Source organism: Anarhichas minor, unplaced genomic scaffold (assembly GCF_050575085.1).
Source record: "Anarhichas minor isolate MPS153535 unplaced genomic scaffold, ASM5057508v1 ptg000050l, whole genome shotgun sequence".
NCBI lineage: Eukaryota > Metazoa > Chordata > Actinopteri > Perciformes > Anarhichadidae > Anarhichas > Anarhichas minor.
In genome coordinates this window covers 2,229,221-2,249,562 of record NW_027466496.1, presented here as the reverse complement: position 1 = coordinate 2,249,562, position 20,342 = coordinate 2,229,221, and the positions used below count along the sequence as shown (strand labels likewise).

General features: G+C 41.1%; 2 protein-coding genes across 6 annotated transcripts; both read right to left on the bottom strand.

Moving 5' to 3' along the window:
- Positions 1–2,178: 2,178 nt before the first annotated feature.
- On the bottom strand, positions 2,179–7,649 carry LOC142971853 (leukocyte elastase inhibitor-like). Of its 5 annotated transcripts, none has more exons than XM_076112569.1 (9): positions 7,462–7,649; positions 5,999–6,005; positions 5,768–5,893; positions 4,705–4,822; positions 4,143–4,285; positions 3,083–3,160; positions 2,753–2,842; positions 2,491–2,671; positions 2,179–2,405 (listed from the first exon to the last, which is right to left on the bottom strand). In XM_076112569.1, the coding sequence occupies exons 1-9, from the start codon at positions 7,647–7,649 to the stop codon at positions 2,179–2,181; spliced, it is 1,158 nt and encodes a 385-aa protein (XP_075968684.1). The 5 variants fall into 5 exon arrangements, with proteins under 5 accessions (XP_075968684.1, XP_075968680.1, XP_075968681.1 ...); XM_076112565.1 differs by lacking the exon at positions 5,999–6,005 and adding an exon at positions 6,633–6,749 and having other exon boundaries at positions 5,768–5,908; positions 7,467–7,649; XM_076112566.1 differs by lacking the exon at positions 5,999–6,005 and adding an exon at positions 6,636–6,749 and having other exon boundaries at positions 5,768–5,908; positions 7,467–7,649.
- A 5,070-nt stretch (positions 7,650–12,719) lies between these two features.
- On the bottom strand, positions 12,720–17,667 carry LOC142971859 (leukocyte elastase inhibitor-like). The gene is made up of 8 exons (XM_076112577.1): positions 17,485–17,667; positions 16,290–16,451; positions 15,229–15,346; positions 14,669–14,811; positions 13,729–13,806; positions 13,394–13,483; positions 13,135–13,315; positions 12,720–12,946 (listed from the first exon to the last, which is right to left on the bottom strand). Exons 1-8 carry the CDS (start codon positions 17,665–17,667, stop codon positions 12,720–12,722), a joined length of 1,182 nt encoding a protein of 393 aa, XP_075968692.1.
- Between the last annotated feature and the right edge of the window lie 2,675 nt (positions 17,668–20,342).

Sequence of the window (20,342 nt, the reverse complement as noted above, 5' to 3'; positions counted from 1 at the left end):
TGTGTGGGTTCAGTGAGCCAGTTTTAACGTGGCTTTCCTACAAAATTGTGCTCTTGATAGAGGGACGAACAGACGGGAATTTAGATTTATATCTTTAACTTAAGATGGAGAATGTGCTGGATAGCTGGGGGAATGCAGAGGTGCTGTGTACTTGCTCGATAGATGAACAAAAACTTGAGGCTGATACAAGACTGTCGAGACAACGTTACAACACTGTGATGTTCCACCAGATGGAGCTCATCTCACGAATTCTTTGAGATGAAGGTAATGGAGGGACTCATGTTGCATATTATTGATATGTTAGTGTGCTTGATGCACCTTGTGTGTGCTTCTCCAGCCACTTTTATCGATTCACCCTAACTACATAATCATTGCATTGATTCACTCATTCAGTGGAATTAAAATTACAGCCAGGGTAGCTTTTAAAATAAATATGTTAGTTTACTTTAGCTCACAGTTCACTTGCTGTTTCTGTTTTTGCTATAATGTAGGCTAATCGTCTTGTAGTGACTGTATTCTGTAACTATGAAAGCAAATCAGTCTTCACCCAGCAGCAACCTTAATGTAAACACTTCTGTCTTTACTCCATGTTCATTGTTCAGTATATGTATACGATAAAATAATCGGTACATTTTGTTGTACTTTGGATAATTTTACTAAAGTAGGTATTATAACTCAGTGTTTAAACATAAGTGTCTTTGCTTTTACTCTTTTGGTTTACTCAGTACATCAAACAGATGGCAGAATTATGTATACATAAAGAGGAGAACTTCTGGAATTGTAAGATATTCAAATATCATAAAGACAGCGCTAATAAAATTCTTTGTGCTCAGTTACAGGAAAAGTCATAACATTAAATATATACGTACATTTGTATTTTAATTTCGCCTTATTGGCGAGCCCAGCCCAATGAGACTGTGGATGGTCGTTGAAGCGGTGTGGCCTACTGTAGGATCTGCCCACAGAAGATGTCTGATAAGCTTCATTTGATCATTGAGACACCAGATAACACGTACATGCTAAATGATGTACCGTACACACACACACACACACACACACACACACACACACACACACACACACACACACACACCGCACACAGACAAGGAACTGAACTGTTTGAATCTCAAACTCCTTCATTTAAAGCAGGGGTGTCAAACTCATTTTCACTCTGGGCCACATCAGCATCACGGTCGCCCTCAAAGGGCCGGTTGTAAATGTAAGACTGTGTAAACGTAACTACTCCTAACATATTGGTGAATAACTGTCTCTGCATTTGATTATTGTTTATTCAAGTGTTAAAATATTGTACATGCAGTTATATAAATGTAAAAATATATTTAAGCACATTTCTGTCATTATAACTTAAATCCTTTTAATTTAGGGTTAAGAAACCCACATTACTCTATCAAAGATCAAACTTTTAAAGAAAATAGCAAAGACAAACACAAGTTAATATGATAACTTTGTTCAATGCTTAAAATCCTTTCAAGGGTGCGTTTGCACAATCCCACGTGAAGTATTTCATGTGTTTTAAAACCACGTTTGAAGTAGTCTTCAATGTACTCACAATACATTTCCATTTCAAGTGTACGGTAACCAGCCAAAGAGCTGCTTCTATGACTGTGTGTTTAAGTATCTCATCATTATGAGTTTCTATCTCATAGTTATGACTTTCTATCTCATAATTTCGACTATGGGGATATTTTCATTATCAAATCTAACTTTTCATTTTGAATTTTTTTTTATCTGGCGGATTCGCGGGCCACATAAAATGACGTGGCGGGCCGGATCCGGCCCGCCACGTCATATGATGATGGTCATCATAGCCATATAGAGTAACTTCAATAATGAATCACTGTGCTCTACAGGCACGGATGGATTAGTGAAGGCTACCGTTTCTCCTGGAATTTTTGTTGGGAAGTTACAATTGGATATAAAAGGACCAAAAATTGACGCAAAACTATCAAAAAGAGATGCTAAACATCCACAGAGTTGCGAAATGACCAAAACGAGAACCAGAACAACCAAGAGACAGGATACGACCACAAAGACAAAGATACAAAATGACCAAAAACATGTCTTTAATTTTAATCTGTGGCTCTCGTTCTCACATAGGATGGGGTCGGGGCCCATTGTCTCATAATCCTCCCATGTCTGCAGGGCCCACAGTAGTTCTCACTCGGGGGAGCAGTATCGGCCCGCAAAGAGAACGCTCATGGTGGGGTTATGTCGGATGAAGAAGAGGAAGGGGTGGTCTGCGATGAATGTGGCAGGAATCATTATAGAGGTCACCGATATGAAAGCACCAGTGGCAGCAGCAGCCTCCGTTCCCTCCTCGTTAACCTCCACGAAAGCCTTGTGGACGACTTGTGACAGCACCAGGTCGTTTGCTGGGGACATGCCTGTTAGCAGAGGAGAGACAGTACATTGATTTGTCTGATATGATGTGCTCTTAGAATAATTATACATTTATGGTGTGTTTCTCACCGGAAAAGTCACTCCCTGTGACATCAAAAGCGTCCACCATGCCCATGCTGGTCAGAACATCTTTCAAGTTATATGTCTCCTCCATCTTGAAGCGAGGCAGCTTCACCTCAACCTCAGTTCGACGCATCATGTCTGAACGAGTCCACTCCACAAATTTCTCATAGGTCAGCTCCCTCTCCAGCTAGTGTGGGTGCAATATGAATTATTAATTGGTCCGTTTAAAATTGTGCATTTGTTTTTCGTGTGTGTATACGTGTCCCACCTTCTCCAAGCCTGTTGTGTCGTCCTCTATCTCGTCGGGCAGGAAGATGAGCATGCTTAACTCCTTCCCTTCATAGAGCATCTCTAGGATCTGTCCAAACACATTATGTTTTTCTTTTCATTTGAAGATAATCTGATTAGTTACAGGAATGGACATTATCTTAAGAAACGTAAGTCTGATAGATGGAACCATAGTCAAAATGGAATCAATTGTGGTCAATCAGTTCACTGCATTTTCTTGAGATAGGTTCTCAAATCCCCCAAATATCAGATTGCATAGCATACAAACAGACATGGGCAAAACCACACTGATGAAAAACACGGACATTACCTGGCAGTTGGTCTCAGGAATGGAGGCGAGACTGAATTTACTTTTCTGGCGCATCATCTTCACCGACTTTGTGTCATTCTAAAGAAAGCAGCAAACAGAACAAGCCCTTTTCTTGTTGAGTCATCATTAGGAATGGGTATCGTTAGGATTTTATCGATACAACTCTTAGTGATACTCCTTATTGGTTCAGTTCTTTATCAAGTCTCTAATTGGTTCTTTTTCACAACTAAATAATTGCTTTTAAGACATGTATATGATTTTTAAAAAAAAGAAAAAAGAATACATTCATAACATGATTGGAATTTAGATACATTTTAAACATAACTAAATGTTGTTTCTAGCCGCAACAATAATGTTTACAGCAGCAAAGTCCCGATATAAAGTCATTGATATCTCACTGGAAACAAATCTAAAATGTCAATAAATGAAACAACATTCCTGAGTAGCGTTTATAAAGAATGAAGAACACAAACATCAGTCAGTATCAGTCACTCCTCCTGTCCTCTGTCCTGAGGAGGGCTGCTTTGTCTCAGCCGGCAGAGAAGTTCACAAAAACAAACTAAGCTAAACAGGCTTCTGTTATTGCTAGCGGCGGTTGATGAGAAGCTACTTATGTTTACATGTTCATGCTTGTTGAACAGATGTATTGAAAAAGTATTGGCATTTTACTCGCTGTTGTTTTATTGCACTTACAGTAACGAGCATAGCTGTCGTAGCAATCGTCAGTTGGAGGAGCTCAGCCCCCGACAGAGAGAGCAGAGGAGATGCGAGCTGCAGTCTGATGATATATTAGCCGACACCAAAACGTTCAGAAGTACCGATAAAAGAACTGATAAGGTGGGAGCTTATCAATACTCTGGTCTTTAAGAATTTAGCACCGGGGCCCATTTAATAGCGTGTGTTGATCCCTCGTTATCATCACATCAAAAGGTCCAGTTTATGATTCTTCTGATATCATAGTTCTAAATAAACACTTTAATTATTACGATGGAAGCGTGATGTCTTAACATTTTTTGCAAGACATGCTAATTTGTTTTCTTCAGACTTTGTGCAGCGTTACCTTGTTGATTTTAAACTGAGCATCAACAGTAGAATCCTCCTTGAACTTTTTGTCCCAGTTGCCTTTGAAGTAGATGGCATTGACCAAGACCAGCAAGGTCTTGTCGTTCACTACACCCTGGACCAGCAAGTCCTTGATTTTTCCTGGTTGTCAGTATTGAGCAAAAACATCATTATTAAGACAGAGACACGGACTAGCAATGTTTTCATCCAGAGCTCAGGAAAATTTGATTTCTTATTCCACCACAACTTCTAGAAGTACTAACACCACTTGAAGAACAAGAACAAGAGATGGACGAAAAACAAGGAACAGAAGGCTCAAATATAAAATCAGGTAGAATCGTTTTATAATTAAAAAGAAAATAAATATTACATAACCAAAGGACACAAAACGTAAAGTAAAGATGGGTCAAAGAACTTGTACACATCAACACAAAACCCAGGTGTACACCTACAGTATCATGTACTCTCTCTCTCTTTTTTCATAAGAAGGAGAGGGCTTGGAAAGGGGCCATGTAGTTCCCAATCTATGTAATGTACTGATGAGTTTGTGTGAGATCTACCTTGCGTCTCCTTCTCCACCCAGCTATTGATGTTGACCCTGGCGTCCTCTGCCTTGGTTTTGAAGTCCACAGACTCCAGCTCAGCGTTGTAGTACTTTCTGGTTTCTGATAAGAAATCCTGGAAGCAAAAACAGCACATTTGAACACTCACACCACAATTAGATACTCACATTAACCAATCCACAAGGAAGAAATATTTCAAGGAATACTAGGTCATCTGCATGAGTTTCATTTGTATATTCACAGTTTTCAGTTCTCTGAACTAATAATGGATTTGTTAATCTCTGATTTTGAAACAAAGCCAGCATGAGTGGAGTGCTGGAAGACCTTATTGAGTATGATTTTCTGAGAGCCGATTATGTAACTGACCCTTTGCTAAGACCCGCCAACCATGGCTTCAGCAGCCAGCCTCGACCAGTGTCCGACAACTATCCAGCTCTGTTCCATATCGATTTAATGCAAACGTTTCAGATTTTCATGGTGGTTTTGTGGATTTCAAGCCAGTCATGGTGAAACATTGTAGAGATACTCGTTACCCGGAGAGTTGAGCTGGAGACTGAACGTATACACATGCTTGGCTTGGCTTTACAGAAACAGTGTATAGTTCCTTATTTTTGATCGTCTTCTGTCTCGATTGCCAGGTGATGTGGTGGTTCAGTTTAACACTGTGGTCTATAGGCTTTAGCATCTATCTTTATCTTTTCAACCTGTTTTCGCTGCTGAATCAGTTTGACATCCTGGATATTTCCTTCAAACACTCATTGTAGACTCTTCTGTCTGAGATAGCTTTTTTTTTCTCCAAAGTAATTGTTAATATTTACTCAGTGAGTGCAGTTAGTGACAGTGTGGGCTCCATGGTAGCTCTGACAGCTTGACGGAGTTGCAGTGGGGGCGGGGCTTAGCAAAGGGTCCATTGTCTCATACAGTTAGCTGAATCCTTGCTTCTCGAGGTTCAACACATCCAATTGCTAACTAGAAATTAGGGTGCAGATTTACAGGGTTGCAGTTCACTTTCTTACCAAATAATGAACTCATGCTGAGCAAAACAGGCTCACATACACACCTTGACAAACTGGTAGGACTGCTCCCCATACAGCCTGTTGGCAAGGCTGAGGGCATATGGAGCGTCTTTCTTGTTGAGCTCACTCAGCAGTTGGGAAAAGCTAGCGTGGACATCGTCTTCAACATTCTCGGGTTTCAGGCACTGCGAACAGACAGAGAAGACCTGCGTGTTACAAAGATACACTGAGCCAGTGATAGATGCAAGACAACTTTGTATTATGTTAATATGGACTATTGACCTATTGGTCAGCTTACCTCTTAAATAAAGAGAATAGACACCAACATCATCATTAACCCTGGTGCTCCATATACAGCTTTACAAACACTGTGTTGGGTGTTTAAACATTACCAAGGCAGGAGCAAATTTTTTAGCACCTTTATTACATGTCATGAATCCATGCTGTAGTATTATGGTCAGTTATTTTTTTTTCGACAATGCTACTGTATTGCCAATTGTTTCTCAATTTGTCTGTGCCAGCATGGAATGCTGCCCAGTGAAGGGAACATAAAATGGATGATTTTGGTGTCATTGTTCTCATCATTTACTGTAATTAGAATGACTTTCGTCAAAACCTCCCACGACCCGGAAGTTTTCAGAAGTTTAATTTCTCTTTATGAGACCCACAGCACCTTTTGGAAAGAATATGGAAAAAGGCAAAAACAAACCAGAACTCAGCTTGTTTTGCTTTTTAAAGCTTCACTGTACACTTCATATTTCCAAATTATGTTTTAAAAGATGCAGCACGATAAGATTACAGAGCAAAGCAGTGGGAAATGAAGTGTAAATACCAAAATCTCAGTTTTCCTCACCCGATGACACCACTAAGCCTAATCAATAATTATGCCTTTCATTTTGGCTTTGTTACCACCTTGACCAGGTACTGAGGCAGTCTGCTGGTGCACTGTGACTGCATCAGCGACTGCGTTTGCATCTGCTCTTCTCCCGCCTGCTTCGGTTGCTCTGCCTCAGTGAAGCAAAGGACCTGGGGGTGCAAATGGTAGTTTCTCTCATCAGTATAGGATCACTGTAAAGGTGATAGTGTGTGTGTGTGTGTGTGTGTGTGTGTGTGTGTGTGTGTGTGTGTGTGTGTGTGTGTGTGTGTATGTGTGTGTGTGTGTGTGTGTGTGTGTGTGTGTGTGTGGCAGGGCAGATTGATGCATAGGTTAACTATCTGCATCTGAAGTCTCTGGCGACTGGCTAAAATAAACCTCTGTACAGCCTCATGCCGAGTCACACATATAAACCAAGGCATGCACACATGTTAACCACAAAGTCAGAATCCCTTCCCAGTGAAATGCCACACCCACTCTGCAAGACAGTGAAGTCAAAGTTTTCCATCGCAAAATCTGGCCAAAACCCTCTCATCTCTTCTACATTTCTGGGTCTGAATCATGTACTCATGTTTTTAATATTTCTTGGAAGATGCCTCTTCTTTCATGAAAAATACATTATTAAGAGAACTAGTTTACATTACAAAGGTAAACCTGAACCCACGCCTTTCTCCTTTAATAATATGGTTGGGAAATTCGAACACCATGATGAACCAGATCCACTGTCTTGCAATGACTTTTGAATGCATGCCTGTACAAACACTTCCAGATGGGTGTGTTAACCTGAGAACTGAAACTTTTTACTGTTCATTTTCACAAAATGTGTTTAAGAGAGAGAGCGTGTGTGTGTGTGTGTGTGTCTACTGTACCTCTGACATCTGCGTGGCTGTGTTGCCCCTGGCCCCCAGCATCACCATAGCCAGGGCTGAAGAGATGCTGAAAGGGGAGTAGAAGATATTCGCCGTCTTGTCGTCATCACTCAGCTTTTTGAACAAGGCCAGAGAGAAGGTGGTGTTGGCCTTGGATGTCTTGGATGAGGTGGATGTCGCCATTGTGTCTGTTACAGAGCGGAGCATTACTCATCGCACTATAAACTGTAGCATATCTTTTATCGGAAAAACTTCCACTCTCCTGCTTGGATCTGTTTCCCTGATTATGCAAAACACAAATCAGTTTTATCGTATTTTTTCCAGCCACAAGAATATTTCTGTAGACAAATCCTCATTCTTCCTTTCCCATAATATTTTCACTCGCTGATTATTCTAAATCGATTCAGATTCTTAAACAAAAATGAAATGTCACCAAACCGAGTAAAAATCACACAGATTGCTTATCACTGCTCGACAACGGTTCATTTTAAAAACTAGGTGAAAAGGGCAAAAGTCATGAACTGTTACTAAAACAGGGTAATATTATTAACCATCGCTCTCATCAAAATCAAATCACAACAAGGCACATATTGTACTTACTGACAGAGACTCTTCTTCAAGGTAACAAGTGATCGGGAACGATTCAGTGAAAGAAAGACGTGTTCTTGAACCATCAGTGTTACTTTATGTGACACACCCAAGCTCAAGTATGTCTGGCTGCAGCTTGAGAAAGTATCACACCTATCCTGGCTGACACGCCCCAAAAACCTTGCTAAATGAGCTTCCGCATTCTCATCAAGGATAGTAAAAAGAGAAAATGTCACGAGTCATCTCATTGCGGTACAACACATGCGCAGTGAAATCTGGTCTGGACAGGCTCATTAGCTGGCGCACGAGCGTACCTGAATCATTTTGTCAGGCGGAGCGCAACAAAAGAGCACCTGTACGGGCACCATCCCTTTATCTCTAGCGCCGTCCGACGTCACAGCCTCTGCTACACTGCGCATGTGTCATACCGCATGTCTCAAGAACGTGTCCCAGCCTTCTTTTAACAAGCCCATGGATGTGAATAAGTCTTAATTCTCACATCTCATTGTATGGAAGCCATATGGAGAAAATAGTTTTCAGCCTTCTCATTTTTTCTAAAGTTATTGCTGTATAATTATTATCCAGTAACTATTATTACTGTAATAATAAACACAGGGTTTGGTTTTGTGTCTTGACGTAATTAGGCTTGATTTAGTACATTTCCTTAAAGTGGATCTATTTGTGAATACATCGTTTTTCCTTAGATCAGTGGGGGGGCCGTGTATTTAATACCTGGGCCTTCATTGCTGTCCTACTACAGTTCAATCAGGAGAGACAAGTGAATGATTAGTAGTTAACATTTATTATGACAGATTCTGCATTAATGAGTTACACAGAAATTCTTTGGCACTTTAACTCAGCGAGGAGATTGGTGATCGAGTTGTGATTGCCGTGAGCGGCAACAATATAAATCCCCCCGTGGAGTCCAGACACTGGTGGTGATGGTGGCTGATGAGGTTGATAGAATGATGAAGTTGATGAAGTTGATGAATCTGCGAAGATTGGGCGGAGATGGGGAGGTGGAGGGTTGCGCAACAGCAGCTTGAACGAACTGAAGGTAGAGACACAATCATATTTAAGAGAGACAGCAGCCAGATGGGCTAACAATGTCCTGTGTCGTTGTGCTATTGGCTAGAGAGACCAGCTGATCTAGACAGCTGATATGATTGACAGCCCCGAACAATAACAGCCAGGAAATAATGAGTGTGCCTGCATGAGGAGTGATGGCAGATATATGGTAAATAAGCTATGGGCTTAGGCATGCGAGAGTATAGTCTTCCTGTCTGAACTTACGCTAGAGCTTCATTAGAACCACCTCCGAATAACCTCATGACGGGATGCTTACGGACAATGCATATACTCAAAATCAATGTATTTTGTAACACAATGACAAGAACCAGTCACGTGTGTGTGTATATATATATATATATATATATGACAACAAAGCAGGTTGAATAACATAAAACCCAAATAACGATTCAACAGGCCTCTGCACATTCCAGCAAAACTGCGGTGCTAAAACACGCATTCCTCCACACACTGAAGAGCACGGGCCATTCAAATATTATTCACATCAGAGGGAACAATATTAACCATATCATAAAAACGACACGATAGAAACATTAGTAGTAACGCTACTGAAGATGTAAAAAACAAAAGCAGTTCACTTAAAGACAAAGTATATCCTCCTTTCTTTGATTACAAAGAGTTCAATGACACGGTTGTACAGTACATCGGTTCAGTTCCAGTAAGAAGTCCTTCTCGATTCATGGACGCCAGTGAAGACAGTCGAGCCTCCCCAGTTGTGTTTCTTGAATACGTTTTAATGCATTTGAGGGCTGAAAATGTCCGCTCGACAGAGGCAGTAGATATTGGGATTGTCACCGCCAAACACTAGAAATGTAATGTCACGTAGAAACTTCTTACATATCTTTAACTCTTACTACTACAAACTTCTGCTAGCTAGATTCACAACAGTCACGCTAGGCCACTGACCAATCAAGCTGCACGTTAATGCTGACGTACTTGTAGGCCAGCTAGAAGCTCTGGCACGTCAAAGAATACGCCCAACATGCCAAACTAAAGATCTGATTGGTTGAAGACTATGACAATCAACAATATCGTCCTCATTTACTTAAACTGCAAAGGGATTCACTTGTAAATCTGAAGGCCTCCGGGCAGATTGTTTTTACCTAGAGACAGCATAGAGGTGAAATCTGATTGGATAAATGCTCTACTAAAACAAGCTGTGCTGGAAGCAGCGCAACTGAGGAAGACGGTAGCTGTGCAGGGATTCTGTTACAATTACAGCTCTATAGGAGTCGTGTTAAGTTGCTGCTGGTGAAAACCCAACATTTCCTAATACCATTAAGATCATGAATAAATCTACTCTGAGGCAAATTGGTTTCCTTTCAGTCATTGAAAACAAAACAGGAAAATCTAAAATATGTTATTATAACGTGAAAAACATCTTGTTTTAGTGCAAATCAATGTAAACCTCAAGTAATGCGATTCTGATCCGGTGTGTGGAAATCTTGCTCTTCAACTCAGTGGGGATATGGGAATTAAAAAGGAACACAGTAATTGAAATTGATGACTTTTGGAAACAGGGTTGCCTCCACGCTAAGTTCCACTATGTTACATTAAAATGGTTATTGTGCTCTATGAGGAGCAGAAATGCAGGGCTCAGCTTTCACTCGCTCGCATCACTGTGTTCACTCACTGTACTGGGGCAGTCTGGACTGCTCACATGTGTAGGCCTTAATGGCCTTGGTGGTCGCTGGTGCGCACAGCAACTAGTGCTTGAATTAACTGGATAAATCAAAAGTTCTCCCTCCCTCTCTGCCACCACAGGGCAGCTTTACCAGTGAAACCAGCAAATTCTGTAGGCACTGGTAAAGCATGGACCACTGAGACTTGTTAGCAAGATCCAATAACATCAATGTATACGTATTTTGTTATATATTTTTCATGGATCAGCTGTTGTTTCACAAATGGCAACTACAACATGGGCATTGATGAAAAATCAACAATCCAAACAATCTGTGCAAAGCCTCTAACTTTATATAACTTACATTAAATGTTTTGTTAGAACTTTATACCAACCGCACATGGGAGAAGTTACTGTCATGGTTGGGGCAAAAAGGTACACTGGATTTATCCAAGTGCTTAGAGACATGGGGAGCAGAGGAATGATAAACAGTGCCATTAATGAAGAAATAACAAAACCTACTAGGCAGATGAGTCCGAAAATCAGTAACCGACAACCAGCAGACACAATTCTGTTAGAAACAGAAAGAGACGAGAATAACTTATTTGTGTGGGTTGGGTGTTTTTTTTCAACTAGAATCTGAAGGATTCCTTATTGGCGAGCCCGGCCCCATAAGACTGTGGATGGTCGTGGAAGCGGTGTGGCCTACTGTAGGATCTGCCCACAGAAGATGTCTGACAAGATTCATTCAACCATTGAGACACCAGATAAGAACACGTACACACTACAAGATGTACACGATGACTCGTACACCCAACACACACACAAAGACAAGGAACTGAACTCTTTGAATCTCAAACTCCTTCATTTAAAGGAGCATGCTTTGAAGATTTCCACTCAAAGGGCTTATTCTTTGTTTTTTTCTATTCTATTTGGTACTTTAACAAGCTCTATTTTTATTTCAATTTTCTATATACAAAGTGCAGTGTTGTACAAGTTTTGTTGTAAGGCAATAAAACTGTCAACAGTTTAACTCAATACCAACTCCTCTCATGAGTTACTCAAGGCATACCGCTCCCCGAACCTAGTTAGCTGTTTGTATTAGTAGTGTCTCTATTGCTATCATTGCTTAGAACTAGAGGTGCTACACACCTGCAGAGAACAGACTTGCACAAACAACTACAAAAGTTTCCATTTTGTGACAGATGAATGGATGGGAGGATGAATGTAATGGTGCAGTGTGTATGATGTGGCTCACAGTCACATTTGTGCAGGATGACAAACAGAAGGTGGACAAACAGACTCATTGAGTAAAATGCATGCACAAAAAGACATGACTAAGATTTAACCCCACCAAGCTCCAATATGCACTTTTATTCGATCTAGTACCATACAGCAGTTTCTTTTCAAAGGCTCTCTAGCAAAATCCGGGTCTTGAAAATATTGGACAGGAACAATGATGAGAATTTACACACACACATTCTAGAACAGTGATTCTCCATTTCTTCCAGCAATACCTTTTAGCATCATAGCCATATAGAGTAGCTTCAATAGATATATCCCTCCCCTTGCTGAATCACTGTGCTCTACAGGCATGGACGGATTAGTGAAGAAGGCTACTCGGCACAGATCTGTTTGAAGTTTCTGCTAGAATTTTTGTTGGGAAGTCACAAATGGACATAAAAGGACCAAAAATTGACACAAAACTATCAAAAAGAGACGCGAATATACACAGAGTTGCGAAATGACCAAAAACGAGACCCAGAACAACCAAGAGACAGGATACGACCACAAAGACAAAGATGCAAATAATCAAAAATATGTCTCTTTTTTTTTTTTTTTTTTATCTGTGGCTCTCGTTCTCACGTAGAATGGGGTCGGGGCCCTTTACATGTCTGTGCTCAGGGGCCCATTTTCTCATAATCCTCCCATGTCTGCAGGGCCCACAGTAGTTCTCACTCGGGGGAGCAGTATCGGCCCGCAAAGAGAACGCTCATGGTGGGGTTATGTCGGATGAAGAAGAGGAAGGGGTGGTCTGCGATGAATGTGGCAGGAATCATTATAGAGCGTTCCGTCAGGATAGCAGCAGTGGCAGCAGCAGCCTCCGTTCCCTCCTCATTGACCTCCACGAAAGCCTTGTGGATGACTTTTGACAGCACCAGGTCGTTTGCTGGGGACATGCCTGTCAGCAGAGGAGAGAGTCCATTTTTATTTCCGATGTCAGGTTTTTGTTTAAATTTCAAGTGCGACATTTTGGGTTTTGAAAGACATCTTTCTGTATGGGAAGTGGTGCTCTTTCATCTGTCTGTTCAGATATGCTGTGCTCTTAGAATAATTATGCAGCTTATACATTTATGGTGTGTTTCTCACCGGAAAAGTCACTCCTTGAGACATCAAAAGCGTCCACCATGCCCATGCTGGTCAGAACATCTTTCAAGTTATATGTCTCCTCCATCTTGAAGCGAGGCAGCTTCACCTCAACCTCAGTTTGACGCATCATGTCTGAACGAGTCCACTCCACAAATTTCTCATAGGTCAGCTCCCTCTCCAGCTAGTGTGGGTGCAATATGAATTATTAATTGGTCCGTTTAAAATTGTGCATTTGTTTTTTTGTGTGTATGTGTCCCACCTTCTCCAAGCCTGTTGTGTCGTCCTCTATCTCGTCGGGCAGGAAGATGAGCATGCTTAGCTCCTTCCCTTCATAGAGCATCTCTAGGATCTGTCCAAACACATTATGTTTTTCTTTTCATTTCATTTGAAGATAATCTGATTAGTTACAGGAATGGACATATCTTCAAAAACGTAAGTCTGATAGATGGAACAATAGTCAAAATGGAATCAATCGTGGTAAATCCGTTCACTGTATTTAAAAAAAAATCTGTTCTCAAATCCTCCAAATATCAGATTGCATAGCAGACAAACAGACATGGGCAAAACCACACTGATGAAAAACACGGACATTACCTGGCAGTTGGTCTCAGGCATGGAGGCGAGACGGAATTTACTTTTCTGGCGCATCATCTTCACCGACTTTGTGTCATTCTAAAGAAAGCAGCAAACAGAACAAGCCCTTTTCTTGTTGAGTCATCATTAGGAATGGGTATCGTTAGGATTTTATCGATACAACTCTTAGTGATACTCCTTATTGGTTCAGTTCTTTATCAAGACTCTAATTGGTTCTTTTTCACAACTAAATAATTGCTTTTAAGATATGTATATGATTTTTTTTAAAGAATACATTCAACATCTAAAATGTCAATAAATGAAACAACATTCCTGAGTAGCGTTTATAAAGAATGAAGAACACAAACATCAGTCAGTATCAGTCACTCCTCCTGTCCTCTGTCCTGAGGAGGGCTGCTTTGTCTCAGCCGGCAGAGAAGTTCACAAAAACAAACTAAGCTAAACAGGCTTCTGTTATTGCTAGCGGCGGTTGATGAGAAGCTACTTATGTTTACATGTTCATGCTTGTTGAACAGATGTATTGAAAAAGTATTGGCTTTTTACTCGCTGTTGTTTTATTGCACTTACAGTAACGAGCATAGCTGTCGTAGCAATCGTCAGTTGGAGGAGCTCAGCCCCCGACAGAGAGAGCAGAGGAGATGCGAGCTGCAGTCTGATGATATATTAGCCGACACCAAAACGTTCAGAAGTACCGATAAAAGAACTGATAAGGTGGGAGCTTATCAATACTCTGGTCTTTAAGAATTTAGCACCGGGGCCCATTTAATAGCGTGTGTTGGTACCCATCCCTCGTTATCATCACATCAAAAGGTCCAGTTTATGATTCTTCTGATATCATAGTTCTAAATAAACACTTTAATTATTACGATGGAAGCGTGATGTCTTAACATTTTTTGCAAGACATGCTAATTTCTCTTCTTCAGACTTTGTGCAGCGTTACCTTGTTGATTTTAAACTGAGCATCAACAGTAGAATCCTCCTTGAACTTTTTGTCCCAGTTGCCTTTGAAGTAGATGGCATTGACCAAGACCAGCAAGGTCTTGTCGTTCACTACACCCTGGACCAGCAAGTCCTTGATTTTTCCTGGTTGTCAGTATTGAGCAAAGACATCATTATTAAGACAGAGACACGGACTAGCAATGTTTTTATCCAGAGCTCAGGAAAATTTGATTTCTTATTCCACCACAACTTCTAGAAGTACTAACACCACTTGAAGAAGAAGAACAAGAGATGGACGAAAAACAAGGAACAAAAGGCTCAAATATAAAATCAGGTAGAATCGTTTTTTAATTCAAAAGAAAAGAAATATTACATAACCAAAGGACACAAAACGTAAAGTAAAGATGGGTCAAAGAACTTGTACACATCAACTCAAAACCCAGGTGTACACCTACAGTATCATGTACTCTCTCTTTTTTTTCATAAGAAGGAGAGGGCTTGGAAAGGGGCCATGTAGTTCCCAATCTATGTAATGTACTGATGAGTTTGTGTGAGATCTACCTTGCGTCTCCTTCTCCACCCAGCTATTGATGTTGACCCTGGCGTCCTCTGCCTTGGTTTTGAAGTCCACAGACTCCAGGTCAGCGTTGTAGTACTTTCTGGTTTCTGATAAGAAATCCTGGAAGCAAAAACAGCACATTTGAACACTCACACCACAATTAGATACTCACATTAACCAATCCACAAGGAAGAAATATTTCAAGGAATACTAGGTCATCTGCATGAGTTTCATTTGTATATTCACAGTTTTCAGTTCTCTGAACTAATAATGGATTTGTTAATCTCTGATTTTGAAACAAAGCCAACATGAGTGGAGTGCTGGAAGACCTTATTGAGTATGATTTTCTGAGAGCCGATTATGTAACTGACCCTTTGCTAAGACCCGCCAACCATGGCTTCAGCAGCCAGCCTCGACCAGTGTCCGACAACTATCCAGCTCTGTTCCATATCGATTTAATGCAAACGTTTCAGATTTTCATGGTGGTTTTGTGGATTTCAAGCCAGTCATGGTGAAACGTAGAGATACTCGTTACCCGGAGAGTTGAGCTGGAGACTGAACGTATACACATGCTTGGCTTGGCTTTACAGAAACAGTGTATAGTTCCTTATTTTTGATCGTCTTCTGTCTCGATTGCCAGGTGATGTGGTGGTTCAGTTTAACACTGTGGTCTATAGGCTTTAGCATCTATCTTTATCTTTTCAACCCGTTTTCGCTGCTGAATCAGTTTGACATCCTGGATATTTCCTTCAAACACTCATTGTAGACCCTTCTGTCTGAGACAGCTTTTTTTTTTCTCCAAAGTAATTGTTAATATTTACTCAGTGAGTGCAGTTAGTGACAGTGTGGGCTCCATGGTAGCTCTGACAGCTTGATGGAGTTGCAGTGGGGGCGGGGCTTAGCAAAGGGTCCATTGTCTCATACAGTTAGCTGAATCCTTGCTTCTCGAGGTTCAACACATCCAATTGCTAACTAGAAATTAGGGTGCAGATTTACAGGGTTGCAGTTCACTTTCTTACCAAATAATGAACTCATGCTGAGCAAAACAGGCTCACATACACACCTTGACAAACTGGTAGGACTGCTCCCCATACAGCCTGTTGGCAAGGCTGAGGGCATATGGAGCGTCTTTCTTGTTGAGGTCACTCAGCAGTTGGGAAAAGCTAGTGTGGACATCGTCTTCAACATTCTCGGGTTTCAGGCACTGCGAACAGACAGAGAAGACCTGCGTGTTACAAAGATACACTGAGCCAGTGATAGATGGAAGACAACTTTGTATTATGTTAATATGGACTATTGACCTATTGGTCAGCTTACCTCTTAAATAATGAGAATAGACACCAACATCATCATTAACACTGGTGCTCCATATACAGCTTTGCAAACGTTGTGTTGGGTGTTTAAACATTACCAAGGCAGGAGCAAATTTTTTTAGCACCTTTATTACATGTCATGAATCCATGCTGTAGTAGGCCAAACATTATAGTCAGTTACTTTTTTTTGGTGTCATTGTTCTCATCATTTACTGTAATTAGAATGACTTTCGTCAAAACCTCCCACGACCCGGAAGTTTTCAGAAGTTTAATTTCTCTTTATGAGACCCACAGCACCTTTTGGAAAGAATATGGAAAAAGGCAAAAACAAACCAGAACTCAGCTTGTTTTGCTTTTTAAAGCTTCACTGTACACTTCATATTTCCAAATTATGTTTTAAAAGATGCAGCACGATAAGATTACAGAGCAAAGCAGTGGGAAATGAAGTGTAAATACCAAAATCTCAGTTGTCCTCACCCGATGACACCACTAAGCCTAATCAGTAATTATGCCTTTCATTTTGGCTTTGTTACCACCTTGACCAGGTACTGAAGCAGTCTGCCGGTGCACTGTGACTGCATCTGCTCTTCTCCCGCCTGCTTCGGTTGCTCTGCCTCAGTGAAGCAAAGGACCTGGGGGTGCAAATGGTAGTTTCTCTCATCAGTATAGGATCACTGTAAAGGTGATAGTGTGTGTGTGTGTGTGTGTGTGTGTGTGTGTGTGTGTGTGTGTGTGTGTGTGTGTGTGTGTGTGTGTGTGTGTGTGTGGCAGGGCAGGGCAGATTGATGCATAGGTCCACTGACTTGCAATGACTTTTGAATGCATGCCTGTACAAACACTTCCAGATGGGTGTGTTAACCTGAGAACTGAAACTTTTTACTGTTCATTTTCACAAAATGTCTTTAAGAGAGAGAGCGTGTGTGTGTGTGTGTGTGTGTACTGTACCTCTGACATCTGCGTGGCTGTGTTGCCCCTGGCCCCCAGCATCACCATAGCCAGGGCTGAAGAGATGCTGAAAGGGGAGTAGAAGATATTCGCCGTCTTGTCGTCATCACTCAGCATTTTGAACAAGGCCAGAGAGAAAGTGGTGTTGGCCTTGGATATCTTGGATGAGGTGGATGTCGCCATTGTGTCTGTTACAGAGTGGAGCATTACTCATCGCACTATAAACCGTAGTATATCTTTTATCGGAAAAACTTCCACTCTCCTGCTTGGATCCGTTTCCCTGATTATGCAAAACACAAATCACTTTTATCGTATTTTTTCCAGCCACAAGAATATTTCTGTAGACAAATCCTCATTCTTCCTTTCCCATAATATTTTCACTCGCTGATTATTCTAAATCGATTCAGATTCTTAAACAAAAATGAAATGTCACCAAACCGAGTAAAAATCACACAGATTGCTTATCACTGCTCGACAACGGTTCATTTTAAAAACTAGGTGAAAAGGGCAGAAGTCATGAACTGTTACTAAAACAGGGTAATATTATTAACCATCGCTCTCATCAAAATCAAATCACAACAAGGCACATACTGTACTTACTGACAGAGACTCTTCTTCAAGGTAACAAGTGATCGGGAACGATTCAGTGAAAGAAAGACGTGTTCTTGAACCATCAGTGTTACTTTATGTGACACACCCAAGCTCAAGTATGTCTGGCTGCAGCTTGAGAAAGTATCACACCTATCCTGGCTGACACGCCCCAAAAACCTTGCTAAATGAGCTTCCGCATTCTCATCAAGGATAGTAAAAAGAGAAAATGTCACGAGTCATATCATTGCGGTACAACACATGCGCAGTGAAATCTGGTCTGGACTGACTCATTAGCTGGCGCACGAGCGTACCTGAATCATTTTGTCAGGCGGAGCGCAACAAAAGAGCACCTGTACGGGCACCATCCCTTTATCTCTAGCGCCGTCCGACGTCACAGCCTCTGCTACACTGCGCATGTGTCATAACAAGCCCATGGATGTGAATAAGCCTTAATTCTCACATCTCATTGTACGGAAGCCGTATGGAGAAAATAGTTTTCAGCCTTCTCATTTTTTCTAAAGTTATTGCTGTATAATTATTATCCAGTAACTATTATTACTGTAATAATAAACACAGGGTTTGGTTTTGTGTCTTGACGTAATTAGGCTTGATTTAGTACATTTCCTTAAAAGTGGATCTATTTGTGAATACATCGTTTTTCCTTAGAGCAATGGGGGGGCCGTGTATTTAATACCTGGGCCTTCATTGCTGTCCTACTACAGTTCAATCAGGAGAGACAAGTGAATGATTAGTAGTTAACATTTATTATGACAGATGCTGCGTTAATGAGTTACACAGAAATTCTTTGGCACTTTAACTCAGCGAGGAGATTGGTGATCGAGTTGTGATTGCCCTGAGCGACAACAATATAAATCCCCCCGTGGAGTCCAGACACTGGTGGTGATGGTGGCTGATGAGGTTGATAGAATGATGAAGTTGATGAAGTTGATGAAGTTGATGAATCTGCGAAGATTGGGCGGAGATGGGGAGGTGGAGGGTTGCGCAACAGCAGCTTGAACGAACTGAAGGTAGAGACACAATCATATTTAAGAGAGACAGCAGCCAGATGGGCTAACAATGTCCTGTGTCGTTGTGCTATTGGCTAGAGAGACCAGCTGATCTAGACAGCTGATATGATTGACAGCCCCGAACAATAACAGCCAGGAAATAATGAGTGTGCCTGCATGAGGAGTGATGGCAGATATATGGTAAATAAGCTATGGGCTTAGGCATGCGAGAGTATAGTCTTCCTGTCTGAACTTACGCTAGAGCTTCATTAGAACCACCTCCGAATAACCTCATGACGGGATGCTTACGGACAATGCATATACTCAAAATCAATGTATTTTGTAACACAATGACAAGAACCAGTCACGTGTGTGTGTATATATATATATATATATATATGACAACAAAGCAGGTTGAATAACATAAAACCCAAATAACGATTCAACAGGCCTCTGCACATTCCAGCAAAACTGCGGTGCTAAAACACGCATTCCTCCACACACTGAAGAGCACGGGCCATTCAAATATTATTCACATCAGAGGGAACAATATTAACCATATCATAAAAACGACACGATAGAAACATTAGTAGTAACGCTACTGCAGATGTAAAAAACAAAAGCAGTTCACTTAAAGACAAAGTATATCCTCCTTTCTTTGATTACAAAGAGTTCAATGATACGGTTGTACAGTACATCGGTTCAGTTCCAGTAAGAAGTCCTTCTCGATTCATGGACGCCAGTGAAGACAGTCGAGCCTCCCCAGTTGTGTTTCTTGAATACGTTTTAATGCATTTGAGGGCTGAAAATGTCCGCTCGACAGAGGCAGTAGATATTGGGATTGTCACCGCCAAACACTAGAAATGTAATGTCACGTAGAAACTTCTTACATATCTTTAACTCTTACTACTACAAACTTCTGCTAGCTAGATTCACAACAGTCACGCTAGGCCACTGACCAATCAAGCTGCATGTTAATGCTGACGTACTTGTAGGCCAGCTAGAAGCTCTGGCACGTCAAAGAATACGCCCAACATGCCAAACTAAAGATCTGATTGGTTGAAGACTATGACAATCAACAATATCGTCCTCATTTACTTAAACTGCAAAGGGATTCAATTGTAAATCTGAAGGCATCCGGGCAAATTGGTTTTACCTAGAGACAGCATAGAGGTGAAATCTGATTGGATAAATGCTCTACTTAAAACAAGCTGTGCTGGAAGCAGCGCAACTGAGGAAGACGGTAGCTGTGCAGGGATT